The sequence below is a fragment of the Poromitra crassiceps genome (assembly GCF_964638095.1).
Source record: "Poromitra crassiceps genome assembly, chromosome: 20".
Lineage (NCBI taxonomy): Eukaryota > Metazoa > Chordata > Actinopteri > Beryciformes > Melamphaidae > Poromitra > Poromitra crassiceps.
In genome coordinates, this window is record NC_139637.1 from 22,508,712 (window position 1) to 22,524,366 (window position 15,655).

At 46.4% G+C, this 15,655-nt stretch overlaps 1 protein-coding gene across 1 annotated transcript in view; it reads right to left on the minus strand.

Annotated features, from left to right (window-relative positions):
- Positions 1 to 496: 496 nt before the first annotated feature.
- Positions 497 to 15,655, minus strand: part of c1qtnf12 (C1q and TNF related 12) — a 54,563-nt gene continuing 39,404 nt past the window's right edge. Inside the window, exons 2-8 of the mRNA XM_083656863.1 lie at positions 5,834 to 5,938; positions 5,485 to 5,596; positions 5,052 to 5,239; positions 3,950 to 4,058; positions 3,709 to 3,802; positions 2,428 to 2,506; positions 497 to 1,821 (exon numbers count right to left, since the gene is read on the minus strand). Coding sequence (XP_083512989.1) covers positions 1,723 to 1,821; positions 2,428 to 2,506; positions 3,709 to 3,802; positions 3,950 to 4,058; positions 5,052 to 5,239; positions 5,485 to 5,596; positions 5,834 to 5,938 — 786 coding nt within the window. The 3' untranslated portion in view covers positions 497 to 1,722. The remainder of the gene's footprint in view (positions 1,822 to 2,427; positions 2,507 to 3,708; positions 3,803 to 3,949; positions 4,059 to 5,051; positions 5,240 to 5,484; positions 5,597 to 5,833; positions 5,939 to 15,655) is intronic.

Genomic DNA, 15,655 nt, shown 5'->3' on the forward strand with positions numbered 1-15,655 from the left:
AAGTAAATCTAAGAGCAAAACTTATACAAATCCTTTATTTAAAATCTCTTTCTCAAGTATCAATATTTCAAAATCACCACATAGCAGCAAACCGCGATGGTCCCACATGCCCCGGCTTCAGTGTATTGTAGTGAACCACAGTTATTCCGTATAAACAAAACTTGGAAAATTGCGGAATAGAAGCCCGGAGAAGGTAATAGCCCTTAGATTTGTTGTTCCCTGGACACAAGTTTATAAATGACATGCAGAATATAGTTCATTTCAAACATTAAGGTTAGTCATATTTTACATGTTGGGTCAGTAACCGCAGCGATTCATTTGGCCGCCCGCCACTGTTTACAGAGGTATTTTAGGTATTTGGGTAATTTAAAATGCAAATGACACTACGGGGAAATGCAGACGTTTGTTGCATTCCAGCAGATGCTTTCATAAGAACACAATTGTATTTGAAGAAACGTCTCCACAAGCACCACAAGCGAATATTGATAGTCCCCCCCCTCCACTCAGCCAATGATTATATTATGTTATGAAACGAGATGTCCCGAAGATAGAGAACCTCACCTCAACGTCGTATCGAGTGGAGAACACATCGTGGCAACTTTTCTAGAATAGTTTAATTTCATATTACAGTATATCATGGTCGATAATAGAAAAGAGTAAAAAGATATAATGTTATTCTTGCAATCCAATCTGTGGGGTTCAAGAGTCCATGTGATTCAGAAATCAAGTTGGGATTGACACAATCGCCACAAAATGTGCGGATACATTTCAAACATAAATACCATATATCAAATTTCAAATGCTTTTTAAACAACTTTCCAATGTTAATGGAGTCTCAGTTATCATAAATTACAGACAGCTATATGCCAAGAAGAGTAATAAAAATACAGCAAAAATAAACCGATAATGATAATAACACAAACGTCACTGTAGAAAAATCGTAGAAAAAACAAATCCTTCGCCGCTCCATTACAGTCAAAGAGCTCATCTGGATTTCTTTTGACATAAACTGTAATAATACAGTGATAGCTATGTTACAAAAGGTGTAATTACATCATATATGAGACATCACGCCATCATTCCAAGATCTTGTGGGGCCTTAGTATGTCTATTGAGCATATTCCCATTGTCCAGTGTACTCACAGAGTCTATGTACCATACATAATGTATATAAATGTGAGATTCAATTCATAAGAAAAATAACTATGTTTCAAGAGTGTTGTACACAATAGATCATGTAGACAAAATATCAGTATACATACATATTTCTACTATTTCATGTTCTCCAGCTCTTTCAACATCTATTCAGAGGACACATTTGGTGTACTGTTAAGATTGCTGCTATGGCATTTTCAACAATCATGACCATGTGACAAACAGACATATTCACGGTTTTATATTCGTCGGGTTATGCTGCTGGTGTGAGCAGCAACAAAGTTCCCCAGGTGGCAGTGCATTGCGAAAGACAAACTCAGTCCTTGAGTTTTTCCCACACTGTCCTTTCACCGTTTGCCAAGTAGGAAAGTCCAGTGGCAAACCGTCGTTTCTTTCTCTGAAGCTAGACTTCCTTCAAATCTTCCCCCATGGATGTTTACTGTAAGTAGTCCATTGAAAAAAAAAAAAAAAAGTCCAAACGGGTGATTTGGCTGGCGCCCTGTTCACGGGGGCGGGGTGTGAGGCTATACCCCGGAACAGCATGCCCAGGGGGGGCGGGGTGTGAGGCTATACCCCGAGTAGCATGCCCATAAAATCAGACCCGTTCTGTATTGTGATGGACGCTCCTGCTGCGTTATCCACAAATATGGACGTGTACTGCCCAGCCTGCCGAGAGAAATGGATGACATTTATGTATAAATATTGAGCAAAAAAACAAATTTTATATATATATATTTTCTTCCGTTTTCATCTCAATTGTACTTGGCCAATCCCCCCTGCTGTCCCGGTCGTTGCTCGGCCCCCTCTGCCGATCCGGGGAGAGCCGTAGACTAGCACATGCTTCCTCCGATACATGTGCAGTCGCCAGCCGCTTCTTTTCACATTGACAGCGAGGAGTTTCGCCCCGCGGGACGTAGCGCGTGGGAGGATCACGCTATTCCCCCCGCAGTTCCCCTCCCCCCGAACAGGTGCCCCCCCCCCCCCGACCGACCAGAGGAGGCGCTAGTGCAGCGACCAGGACACACACCCTTAATCCGGCTTCTCACCCGCCAGACACGGCCAATTGTGCCTGTATGGACGCCCGACCAAGACAGAGGTACTGTAACACGGGGGATCGAACCTGTGACCCTCGTATTGATAGGCAGGAATCTACCGCTGCACTACCCGGACGCCATTGTACAAACATTGTGTGTTTGTGTGTATTTGTGTGTGTGTGTGTGTGTGTGTGTGTGTGTGTGTGTGTGTGTGTGTGTGTGTGTGAGAGATACTTACCTGGAGCTCCAGCAGCCCTTGCACGCTGACAGTGAATATCTTGCTGTTACTTTCCAAACCGACAATCATCTCCAGCGACCTGCGACGATCAAATTGAAAGAGAACAACTACATAAACGTTCTGAAACTTGTCATTGTCAAAATGAGCTTCCCGCGAGGCTTGCTTAAAATGAACATGCAGAATGCCTCACGATTAAAAATCGAGTGCTACTGGGCCTAAGGTCTGCGTAGACTGTGGTTACAGACTGCAACCGCACAGTGCGAGCACTGGCTCCTGTTAAGTGGAAAATGCTACATTTTTATGGCAAATCAATCATGTTTGTCTTCGCTCTAACTGCCATCTCAATGAGGCTCATTTCACATTCTCTGCATTTTCATGCGTGGGAGGGCGAGACTGGCTGGAGCTTTGGCTAGAAAAGCAAAAATCTTGCACTCTTCTGGGTTAGGTAACCCATCATAATAATATGATTTATACCCCCCTCTCATTGTACCATGCTAGGAGGGAGGCTGTGGAGCGCTGCGCAGTCCGGGGGAGAGTTTAGGGAGCAATTCGTTTGGACAATTTTCGCTGACTTTATGTAAATAGAAAATTTTGAAATATTGGAAAGAACCCATAACCATCTTCCAACAGGGATTTGCGATATCTGCCATGTACAACCGCTGCAGTCCGCCGATTCCTTGTTCGTTATCTGCCTCCCTACATCCCAAACAAGGGCATTTTCATTGCCTTTTTGCTAGTCGGACACAACAGGCTGCCTGGGGTGGGGGTCAAAGGTGAGTCTATAAAGATTAGTTAGGCGACAGCCCCCGAGCGAGAGGACATTTGCCTTTAAAGAGCTGCTCCACTTTTATACAGGAAATGCCAAACTGGTTCCACTCAAACTATAACAGACAACACCTTTAACGGCTCGTAAATTCTGCTGAAAGTTGAGGTAGCATTAAACACCAATAAACTATCTCCGTAACGCGAGGTACGAGTAAACAAACCGTCATGGCAGAATGTCAACAACGCCGAGTGTGTGGAGAATGTCTGACTCCGAGTTGCATTAATTAGTTCTACTTCTTCTAGTTCTAGGTTCATTAGTGGGTCCGTGAGGGCATTTCTCACCACATGTGTTTTTAGCCGGAACCGACGAGACCCACATGGTTTTAATTGACTAAGGTGACAAAGAATGCTAGATTGGGTGCGCTTGATTCGGAGTCACGGGGGAACGCGTGTCTGTTCGAGATTGACCTCCCAAAGTGTTTCATCACGGCGCCCGCGGCGACGCGCCGTACTCACGTGTATCTGTGGCACAGGGACTCGATGCAGATCAGAACCCGCACGTTGTCCCGGGCCTTGAGCTGACTCTTGCTCCTCTTCACCTCATTGTGGTCTAGGAGAAGAACACCACAAAACGGGGTCACAATCACCACCCAAAACACGCCTTGAATCCATGACACTCATAATGTACAGTCAGGAATTTAATCTCAGGCCTCGTTGTGTAGACGATATCCCATACAGGACCGTTAGCGTTATTTACCGATGTGGACGTTGGCAGAGAACTGGTAGATCCCTGTGATGGGAGCGGTGAATCTCCCGGTGGACTGGTCCATCCCCGAACCCCGGAGGAAGGCTCCTTTAGCGGGAGGCTGGAAGTACAGAGAAATGGCGGAGATGGTCTGGTTAGATGTTTGGAAATCATCCTGACCTGGCCTGTGGAAATCCCTCCACAGGCCAGGTCAAAGGGCCACGGTCCACCCCAGAGCAGCACCCCTAACCCCGGAGCTGGTAGGGATTCATCAGTGTCTTTTGCTCAAGGGCTCTTCGGCAGGACGGCTGCGATGACATTTTAAACCCCCTTCCTCCTCTGTGTCTCCCCCTCGTCTGTCTTGCCTCTTCACTGCCGACTTGTCTGAATGAGCGTTTAAAATATATCCTCGACAGTTAGCAACGTCGTCTATTCACCTAATATGTTCCAACACAGGGGTCAGCCAGTTACTTCATATTGTGTTGACACTTCCTGTGACAGTACAGTACTAGTGAGCAGGTAAAACAGATGGTGTTTTGAACAGGAAGTCATAACACAACCGGGTCAAGTGGGCGGGGCTACATAAGGTGAATAACATAGCGCTGTAGCCCCTATTAGCATATTTAAGTGGCGCGCACGGCTACGCTTATAAGCCTCCCCTCCTGCCTCGTCAGTCAGCCCGTCCCAACGGGGGCATAGTTCTTCCACTACAGCATGCTGCTTCAAACCGTGTCTATTTCTGTCCTCTCCACACTTTATTCCAAGTCGCAAGACAGAGTGCCTTTTGTACAGAGAGTGATGTGGAGAATTGAAAAAGTCGATATTTTGGACCAAAGAGCCAGTCTAAGCCCCAGAGTGGCACTGCCACGCCGGTGCCAGTTACCAGTGTGACGGGATGATCCTCTCATAATCCACCTTCCCCCCCCCCGTGCAAACCATGTGAAGATTACTCTCAAACATTCGTTCTCTCAAACACGCTTCAACGGGTGAGAAACAAAGCGGGTAGTAAACCATGTCGAGAATTAGCCAAAACCGTTACTTTCTCAGCCGTGCGCTAAGAGCAAAGTTGAAACGGTTCCCTAAACATCTCCGCGGTTTCAAAACAGAAACGTACCGTCTGAAAGTTCTGGAGCTCCACCAGAGTCTTCTTGTCGACCACCACGGGTCCCTTCAGCTTGCAGTGGAAAGCCTCCTCTATCCGCCGGTAGGAGGTCATCCCCTCCAGGGTGAGGAGGGCCATGGGCACCTGGCTGGGGCTGGTGGTTTGTCTGTCCAGGGCTGCTGCTCTCCTCTCTGTAGCCTCTGACAGAAACACACACACACACACACACACACACACCCACGTCATCGCGTTGTAGACCCTACCGTCGCAGACCTTAAGGTCAATACCGTATATTAGCGACGTGGACGTATTCATCTGCATCACATGATGTTTGAAATGGAGTTTTTTGAAATGTTATCTTTCTCACACTCCTGAAACAACCTGGAGTCAGAGGAGCTAGTAGCATGACTGTTGTGGGGACTGGGAAGCAGCCCTGTTTAGGTACCTTTGATCATTTCTTTGAACTCCTGGAGAAGGACTTCCTGGGTCACTTCTGCCCCAGGAGAACCAGCAGGTCCCTGTGGTCCAGGAGGACCTGGGGGACCAGGCGGGCCCGGCTAGTGGAGGAGGAGAGATGGACAAAATGTTGATGCCCTGCAATTGGATGGACCGTGGCTACCAAAGACATGAGACAAAAGCTGCATCTAAAACTTGACTTGGAAATTAACATGCAATTTTGTCTTTCTTTGTGTATATGTCAATTGCTGGCCTAATTAAATAATTATCATGATCACCACAGTACGATCGTTTGACAAACTAAAGAAGACACAGTTCATAGGCTGTTTTTTTTTTACCAGGGGTCGTTTCCGTTTGCGACACTTTCCAGGGAAGTTGCCGACGGGTCGTTTGACAAAGTCCATCCATGATCCCAATGGGTCAACTCTCTGGTTGTCAGCAACCTGTGGCAGAAAGGATGACACAGCAAAAAAATAACTGTCATCTAAAGTCAAGCTGGAAACATTTAGGGCATTGTAGATATTAACCAATTTACTCAATTGGAGTAATAGAGGATATTAGAGCATGCTCAGTAACATATCGGCTATCGCTAAAATCAATTAACGACGACTCTTTGAAACAGGACTTGGAAGGTTCATCAGATATTTTAGATTGAAATCATTTTGGCAATGGGACATATAATGCAAAGTATTGCACCAACCGACGTAACTGAATATAGTGAGTCAGAATTTCTTCTTATAAGCCATCATTGGAAAATCTTGCCCTAAGATACTATTAACTGGTGCCCGACATCAAGGACGGTCCCATGGGGAAACCTCTTTCTTTCCCTCTCTCTCTCCTGCCTGGTCTGCTGCAACTCTCCCTGAGGAGGAATAAGGGCTTTTTTTCTTTTCGAAAGTCAAATTACCAACTATGTTCAGTCACCATTCCTCTGCAAACGCTTCACTTTATGCTTATTTTTCATCCCGGATAATTCACTCAGGTGCCACGTCACTTCGTATTTGCCCAATAGCCTCGGACGAATATAAACAAACCTTCTCAAGTGAATTTTTTTCCCCCCACCAACACATGAACATTTCCATGAGCGGCGTGGTGAAAAATGAGTCTGTCCGTGTGCGCGTGATGTAGATTCTGTGGATTGCAAACCTCAATTAGTCTACAACAACATGTCAAAATGGCCAACACTTTCTCCCGTACCGAACACACACACACACACACACACACACACACACACACACACACACACACACACACACACACACACACACACACACACCACACACACACACACACACACACACACACACACACACACACACACGCACCAGCATCCTCCCCCCCCCCTCCAAATCAACATTACAGTGTGTGCGTAATACTGATTGAAATATTAATAAATGAGATAACAAATGTGTGTGTGTATATACCATGAATGTCAACAAGGAGTGTTATGATTTAGGGTTGTTAGTCTGTTTCCTAACACTGTGCATGCATGTTCTCCTTATCTGTAATAGCTGGTCTATAATGAATTGCTGTATAGGAGGAGAGGGGGATGCGTCCGGGAGATAGCTGAACTTACACACTACGAGCAGACCTCAGACTGGAACGGACCTTTATTTTTTATATTTATATATTTATTTATATTTTATTTTCATTTTTTTAATAGAGCAGTACACAAACAAAACAAACAGGCTTAGGCACAGGAAAAGAAAAGAAAGAAAAAACATACAAACATCATCAACATTCAATAAACAACGTGCTACCAGCTACATAAGGCGCATATGTGCTTATAAGAAATGTACATGGGATCCCGCGCGAGGGGTCCATGAGAAACCAGCCAGGCGAGTCACCCGTCGCCCCCTAACCTCATCGAGGTAGACTAGACACGAGTCTCAGATCATTAGAAATTTTCTACGTGAGTTGGTTCTCAGGAACCTGAGCCTCTCCATCCGTATAACAGAGATCATGTCCATCAACCACAATTGAAAAGGTGGTGAAGAGGGGGACTTCCATTCCTTCAAAATTAGTTTTGTTTGGGCAACAATTGTCCCCCAGTGTCAGAGACTGTTGCACAGCTGTAGGGAAGTTCAGAGAGGACTCGGAGCAGCCAAAGATGGCGAGTCCTGCCTCCGGGCTGAAGGGTTATTTTGTAAGCCTTAGAGTGGAGTCCATGAGTGGAACGGACCTTTATATTGCATAGCGCCCCCAACTGGTGCACTTTCATCCTGGTCAAAATTGTGAAGCTGTGTGGATTTCCAATGACTGCTGCAGATCTTTACCCTGGGCGGCCTTCCTTCTCCCCAAGCGTCAAGTGACTGAGATAGAAGAGGAGATAGAGACGAGCTATGGAGGTGAGCTGTCTGAAATGGAATTTGTTTAGGTTTGGCAGCAGGACACGGATCACTTATCTGCAAAAGCAACATGGCCCCTTTTCTTCACTGTTAAAGACTCGCGCTCTTGTTCCGCCGCAACAAAGTCACTCCTTGTTTGTCTTTTCAATATGCTGGAATAAAAAAAAAAAAAAAAAAAAGTTTCATAGTTTGGGTTTGCAGGCCAGGCTCACTCCCTCTCCCTCTCCCTCTCTCCCCCTCCCTCCCTCCCTCCCTCTCTGTGTCTCTCTCTCTCTGACTCTCTCTTTTCTCTCTGACAGCAGACAAAATAAACAACTTAACAGGCGCAGTGCCCTAGCTGCATGTTGGATCTCTCTGTGTTTGTGTTGTGATTTTGAGGCTTGGAAACGGATAAAAGCGAGACTGATTTTTGTCAGGACGAGGAGGGGGGGATACTCTTACAGCACTCAATACACTTTCCACAAAAACCCAAGAGGAGAGGCTACTGGATAAAAATGATCTTTCCCCCCCCCCCCTCTTGCCATGCTAAAACTCTGCCTGCCTGGCTGACAGTAGGCTATTATTCATTAGCATACCTGTTCTGGAAGCTAACAAATATTAACACGTTTGTGACTGGGGGGCGGTGGTGTGTGTGTGTGTGTGTGTGTGTGTGTGTGGGGGGGGGGGGGGGGGGGTTGCACCAGTATTCCATGCCTGTGGCCATTTGAGTACATTTCCACTGGGATTAATTGGGGAAAAGTGTCTGTCAAATAACGACGTGAATCATCGGTACAAAATACTCTCAGACAAGCTCTGCGTGATCCAAACGATACCCGCCCCGAAAACACTGACAGGCCCGTCAGAAACAAAGGCTTCACTGCACTGCTGCGGCCCGCGCTATTCTAGTAGTAATCCCAGGAAAACCCGAGCTTCGCATTGATCGTCTGGGTGTTTACGTCGTAGAGATCATCGTCTGCTCGTTTCAAAGATATTAAGTTGGGCCCACACATGTGACTTATAATTATACTTCTTAGCTATTCCCTACAAGACTGGCGTATCATTGCCAGGAAATCAGCCGTGCTCTCGGGGGGCTGTTATCCTCTTTAACACACGCCATTGTAATTAAACCATTAAAACCGTGCCCTCGGGGATTTTCTGTGCTCTAGGAAGTAAGGCTATGACCAAGGTAATTATTACCTTCATTTTCTCCAGGGTGCAAACAGCAAATCACTATATAAATAATTGAATCATCAGCTTAAAGAATGCTGAAGAGACTAGCATACAGGTTTTGTTCTGCACCCATTTCATGCGTTTGTGCTACTACCAGAGTTTAGCATGCGCTATAGGACGAATCAGCGTGACGTGCACTTGCCACCCAAAAATGCGTAACCCCGCGGCAGTTACCTAGTATGAGTTATTGTGCCAAACAAACGTTAATATCTCAAAAAGTCTACATCACATCGCTGACATTTTGACGTTCTGAGTGAGAGCAGAAGTAGCTCAAGAGTTTGATGTATGCCGACGAGCAGCATTTTGGTAAACAAACCGCGTCACTGGGTGGAAACGGCAACGGGGCCCCTATGGAGCCCTGAGCTTGAGTGTCTGACTCTAGCCGCGGCTGACCCTGTTTACATTCTAAAAATGGCGACAGTTCAACACAACTTTAACACGATGTGCATATATTAGACATCAAACTCTTGAGCTAATTCCGCTCTCACTCAGAAAATGTCAAAATATAAGCGATGTGATGTATCGTTTTCGAGAGATATAAACTGCTGCGGGGGGGTTCTGCATTTCTGGGGTGGTTGTCGTGACGTCACGCCCCATTCGTCCTATAGCGATCGCCGGCGCGCGGTGGTTCACACAACTCGCCAAAGAGATTGTGATTCATTGTATCCAGGTGAGTCTCACTCTGTCTCTACCTCGACAGAAAGAACATCAAAGGCGTCCCACACATTGCAGGCATAAAAACCACACTGCCCTGACGACGCGGGGAAAAAAGCTGCTGTCAGTAGAGTTCAATCTCTCACTCGCTGCTATTGAGTGTGGCGCAAAGTCAACCGCGGATTCCCTGGCGCATAGCTCTGTATCAGCACGCACGGCTCGTGAACAAAGTGGGGGGAGGGGAGAGCGGGTTCCAGGTATCAGTCTGAGGAGTTGATGAAGAACACCGGGGCTTCTGGCTTTGATCGTCGGGCGATGTGTGAGTGCCTGAAAATGGCCTCGTCTGTCAGCAGGTGTGAGCGCACGCGCGCCCATTCCAGCGCCGACTTAAGAGAATGTGTCTAAAGCTACTCTCAACTTTAAGTCCTCATGACAGTGTTTTCCCTCATTAATGAGGCCCTAAATCACAGCACTCTATCAAGGCGTACTATCGAGGTTGAACTCTTTTAACCCATTGATACCTGATGCAGCATTTGTGTGTGTATCCCTTTAAGACCGCGAACCGCGTGGCGCGGTTCACGGTCTTAAAGGGATACACACACAAATGAGGGATGTACACGCAAATGCTGCATCAGTTATCAATGGGATAAAGGAGCACTTCACACAAAAACCAACGCTGATTCATTTTGCACATGGTCTCAGATAGAGCTGAAAACTGTAAACCCGTTTTGCAGACGTTCATTTAGTTTGACAGTTATTGAGAGTTGATTTGAGTCGAGCCGTGGACCAGTGATGTCGTGGTTCGTGCACAGGTGACATCACCGGGGCCCACAATTTCACTCAAACACTCAATAACTGTCAAACTAAATGAATGTCTGCAAAACTGTTTACGGGTTTCCGGATATGTGTGAGGTCATGTGCGAAATGAATCAGCGTTGTTTTTCGGGGTGAAGTTAACCTTTAAGAATGGGATGAAATCGGCCTCCTAAACATGGCACACAAGTTCTCCGGTGTTGCATAATATTAGAATCAATTAAGTGAATCTAATGTTGATCAGTCCCAGAAGCACATTACCCGGAAAAGAGCAGCTTCGGTCAGGAATCTATGAATAAACCTTTTTACATGCGTCGCTTTAAGTATGTTTGTGATGTAGTTTGGGGGAAATTAGGTTGGATTTATTTGAGGCAATAAAATGGGAAAATATTTCCCTGAGGCAGCATGCCACCAAAAACACAAACACAACTGTTAAAACTTGTCTCTGGGGCTGACACAGATACTGAAACTCTACTCCGGTGTGCAGGGGCAGCTCCTGAATTTTCCAGATGGAGGAGTGGAGCCATCTTTATTTTCATAACCATGTTATCTGGTTTGTTCTGTCTTATCCATACAAACTGTCGGTGCGATGTACAACACAGCGCCACGTGAAACCTTTCGTTGGCGTTTGGAGAACACCGCTGTGCTCACAGGCAGGTTTAAGGTTGGACAGGATGATGGAGAGGCGTCCATAATCCCTTGTTTTTCTATCCCTGTACTACTCCCTGTGCAGTCATCCATGCATGGGCGGACGGGGCTAACACTGGGCCTATCCCATCCTGGCGAGGGAGGCAGGGATCCCCAGGGGCCATGTAAGACCCAGGGGATCCTGGGTAACCTGCGTGCGTCCCAGGCGTCATGCATCCCACCCCCGTGTTCCCCACCGCTGCACTTCACAGACGCAGATTGGCCGCGAGGATTTATCGCCGGAGAGCTAAATACAGTTAGGCATGCAATGTTGACTCTGTGCTCGTCTCACTGTGTTATTACTCAATTGGCAAGCGCCATGTGCAAAGCATAATTACTCTATCACCCCTATGAGTGTGTGCTGCTATTAGTTCAACAAATGCTGCTGACGGTAAGTCGAAGCCATTTTCCTGAGGAACATCAATTGGAATCGTCGTGTTCCAAATCCAAATAGGGAATATAGTTATTAAAAAATATATTTTTGAGTATGAGGCTTAAGGTATATGCCAAAGACTGATGTTTTGTTTCGTTTCAGCTAACTTCACTGTTGTCTAAACCAGGCTTAATAGGCAAATGTGTGTATGCATTCATTATGAGCACATGTGAGAAGAAAGTGATTAAAATATATGTTTATGCTAAAGAAATCACACACACACACACACACACACACACACACACACACACACACACACACACACACACACACACACACACACACACACACGTGTATATATATATATACACAGTATATGTATATGTATATGTATATGTATATATGTATATGTATGTATATGTATATATAGGTATATGTATATGTATATGTATGTATATGTATTTATAGGTATATGTATAATATATGTATAATAAGCTGAAAGAAACTGATTGCTGTGTCACATCTGTTTTGTGTACAAATTATAGCTTTGAAATTGGTGTGGGTGCTCATTTTCCCTGTGGTAGGTAAAGTGAGCTGTTGAAAAGCACAGTGGATCCAGTTGCGTAGTATCAGGTGCAGGTAGGTAGGTAGGTAGGTACACCCCACGGTCTGACTCTGGGCTCCTTTGCATTTTGATGTGCTTCTTGTGGTTCTCGTCTACGCCACATAAGTACATAGGATGGTTCAGTTTACTTCTTCTTTGGAGTACTTTATTATGTAAGCACTTTGTTCCGCCATCCTGTGAGCTCATATTACAAATAGTTACATTTCAAAAAAAGACATTTGAAAGGTAATACTAACACGGTTACAGGGTAATTACAGGAAGCGGTTTCATCTATCCTTTTTACCCAAAAGGGAAAACGCATCATGTAGATACTAAAATGATATAGTAGACGCCAAATAATGATGACATGTATCATTCATCTGAATGCTGCTCGAGAAATTATAACCTCAAATGTTGAACTACTTCGGCACTGTTTTGCTGCGTTTCATTTATTTATTTTATTTTAGAAATATCTGATATGTATCACATCGTCCAGCGCAGTAGAACAAAACAAAACAAAACAAAACAAAACAAAACAAAACAAAACAAAACAAAACAAACAGACCATCTTATTTTGACTCATCGGCGCTAGCGGTCTTTGCTAGAATCCACAGCTGATCCGTGTAACTGTAAAGGCTCAGAATGACCATAACAGTTTGAAATTATGGTTCCGAGACTCCAATGTGAACGAAAGCAACATGAGCAGCACATGATAAGAATCAGGCGCAAGATTAAGGGATTTCTCTAAATCTGGCATCAATCTGAAGCTATTAGAAATGAAACAAAATCCAAATAAAACAGACCCTCTTATGTCTGTTGTGTGAAAACAGAACTTCTGGCGCTTAAAGGGAATGTCGTCCAGAGACAGTTTATTTGACTTGCCGATTTCAGAATGTAACGACAAAGGACTGTTTATTATCGTTTGTTTTTCCGCCCTCTGTCAAGACGACCGCGTTATATTATCACGAACCAATTGCGACACGTTAAATAAGCAGGACCCTTTAAAACCCCTGACATCACAAAGTCGACAGACTAGAGGCGGGGTCACGCCCGACGAGGGGCGCGTGTGCTCCCCGCAGTGGCCCGGTTTCCTGAGGGACTGGGTTCTTGGTCTCGGGTGTGCAGGGTGATCCGAAAGGTCCCCCCCGCACACACACACACCGCTGCATTCATCATCACGGCGGGGATGAGAGAGGGGGAAACCAGAACCCTCCCCCCCTCGGGCCAAAGCCCAGCCATTACTCAACATGCCTAGGAGAGATGTTTGACTTGACTCCCTCAATTAACAGCGAGCACACATCCCTCACTGCTCTCGACAATGACAGATTCCTCTCATCTTTGGAGTGGAAAGTAATAAGGCTTACTTACAGGCACCCTCTGCGAGTGTTTATCATCGCGGGGAAACGCGAGATTTATTTTCGTGGCAGTTTTAAAGGATAGGTTCGCTCCAAAAATGACAATTCTGACGTTATCTACTCACGCCCTCGCCGATGAAAGGACGTTTTTTTTGTTTCACAGCAAAACGCCATTTGTACCCATAGAGACAGTCCGCATGTCTGGGAACGCCCACAAAATGTTAAACGGCTGGCGCGCGAGTGGGGTAAAACCGCCCATATATCTCATGGGCTGACTCACCAAAAGACGGTGCTGCGGCTCTAAACTACAGGTTTGGGGGTTCTAGAGCAGAACACAAGACGTCTGCTCAGGTGTGCGTTTACTGCGGTGGTTAAATCCCCGATCGTGTCCGCCTGGGCTGGGCTATCAGCTAAATTCTAACTTTGCTGAATGGATAGAACGGGGGTTTTTAGCCCACCCTGACCCCGCCCCCAGCCAGGCTGAGCCAGCTAAACCAGCGTCTATGACGAGACGTGGCCTCAACCTATGTGCTTCCAAGAAGGCGGGGCGGATACTGCAGCCTGCTACAGTGAAGCTTTCCGCTAAAAAACAGGGTGCAAAATGACATCGTTTCAAGTCAACTATGGCATCTCGGGCTTCTGGAGACTTGGATTATTCCAGGTGAGCAGTAGGGAAGCACTTTCTGTTTTTGTGTGTGTGTTTTTTTCTCCCCTCAACGTTTGAAAGTTAAGAGGATTCTGCAACAATGTTTTGCTCTGAATGCGCAAATGTTTTGTGGACTACCCGTCGGGGCGTCCGGGGTAGTGTAGCGGTAGATTCCCTGCCTACCAACACGAGGGTCGCAGGTTTGTGCCCCCCGTGTTATCCCCGGCTTGGTCGGGCGTCCATACAGGCACGATTGGCCGTGTCTGCGGGTGGGAACTGGGAAGCCGGATTGAGGGTATGTGACCTGGTCGCTGCACTAGCGCCTCCTCTGGTCGGTCGGGGTGCCTGGTCGGGGCGGAAGGGAACTGGTGGGAATAGCGTGATCCGCCCACGTGCTACGTCCTGCCGGTGAAGCTCCCCGCTGTCAGGTGAAAAGAAGCGGCTGGCAACTGAGCATGTGTCGGAGGAAGCATGGTGCTAGTCTACGGCTCTCCCCAGATCGGCAGAGGGTGGGAACTGGGACTGGACCGGGGCAGCAGGGGGGGGAAATTGGCCAAGTCCAATTGGGGAGAAAATGGGGGGGGAATCAGAAGGGTGAGTAGACAGGTGAACTCATCCTTGAACAATCCATTAACATTATTTAACATGTTGCTCCGACAGGATAAGTTGGCCAACTAACACAGAGTTCCCAGTTGTTTGAATTCAGCTCAGTTATCATCTCGTAAAAATTCCGCTCACGGCACAACTCCACACCTCACTGTTGTGATCAATTTCAAATGGAAAAATCTATGGTTGGAATGCAGTCTCCTAACTGCGCCCTGCCAACAGCAGCCCACACACGGGATTGGTCAGATAGAAAATGAATGCCATCGCAAAAGAAAGCGTTTCCACTGTTTCCACTGGGCACAAGGGGGGAAAAAAAGAGATGTAAATGTGGAGTATAAACTTTTGGCTTGTTTAAGAATACAAAGATCCTGCCAAGGCAGCTCCAACAGACGTGTTGTTTTCTCCAGCACATAAAAGCTACAGACGTGTAATGGGATAAACGTACAAACGACCCAAGAAAAGCAGATTTTGCCACTTTGCGTGGTGTGTGGCACACTTTTTCACCAGCAGAACCGCGGGTCGGTAGTGGCACCGACAAGTGCGCCGGCCGCGGTGCATCGTTTTCCCAACCTCCAAAACACACGAGCGCGCTCGATCTTCCCCCGCACCTTAAGATGTTCGGCTTAAAAGCATCGGCTTCTCATCATCAGAGGTGACAATGTTTGGCGCAGACGCTATCTGGCATAACACTGCGTCTTAGGAGTGATTATGTCATTACCCTCTGATTGTGGGAGATGAGATGAAAAGAATGTTAGTGATGGGGAGGGTGGGGGGGGGGGGGGACAGGGGGGGGGGCTAATCCTCGCTGAGGTGTTCTCTTTCAGGACCCTTTCTATGGGGCTTTGTGAGGGGCTTACACGGCATG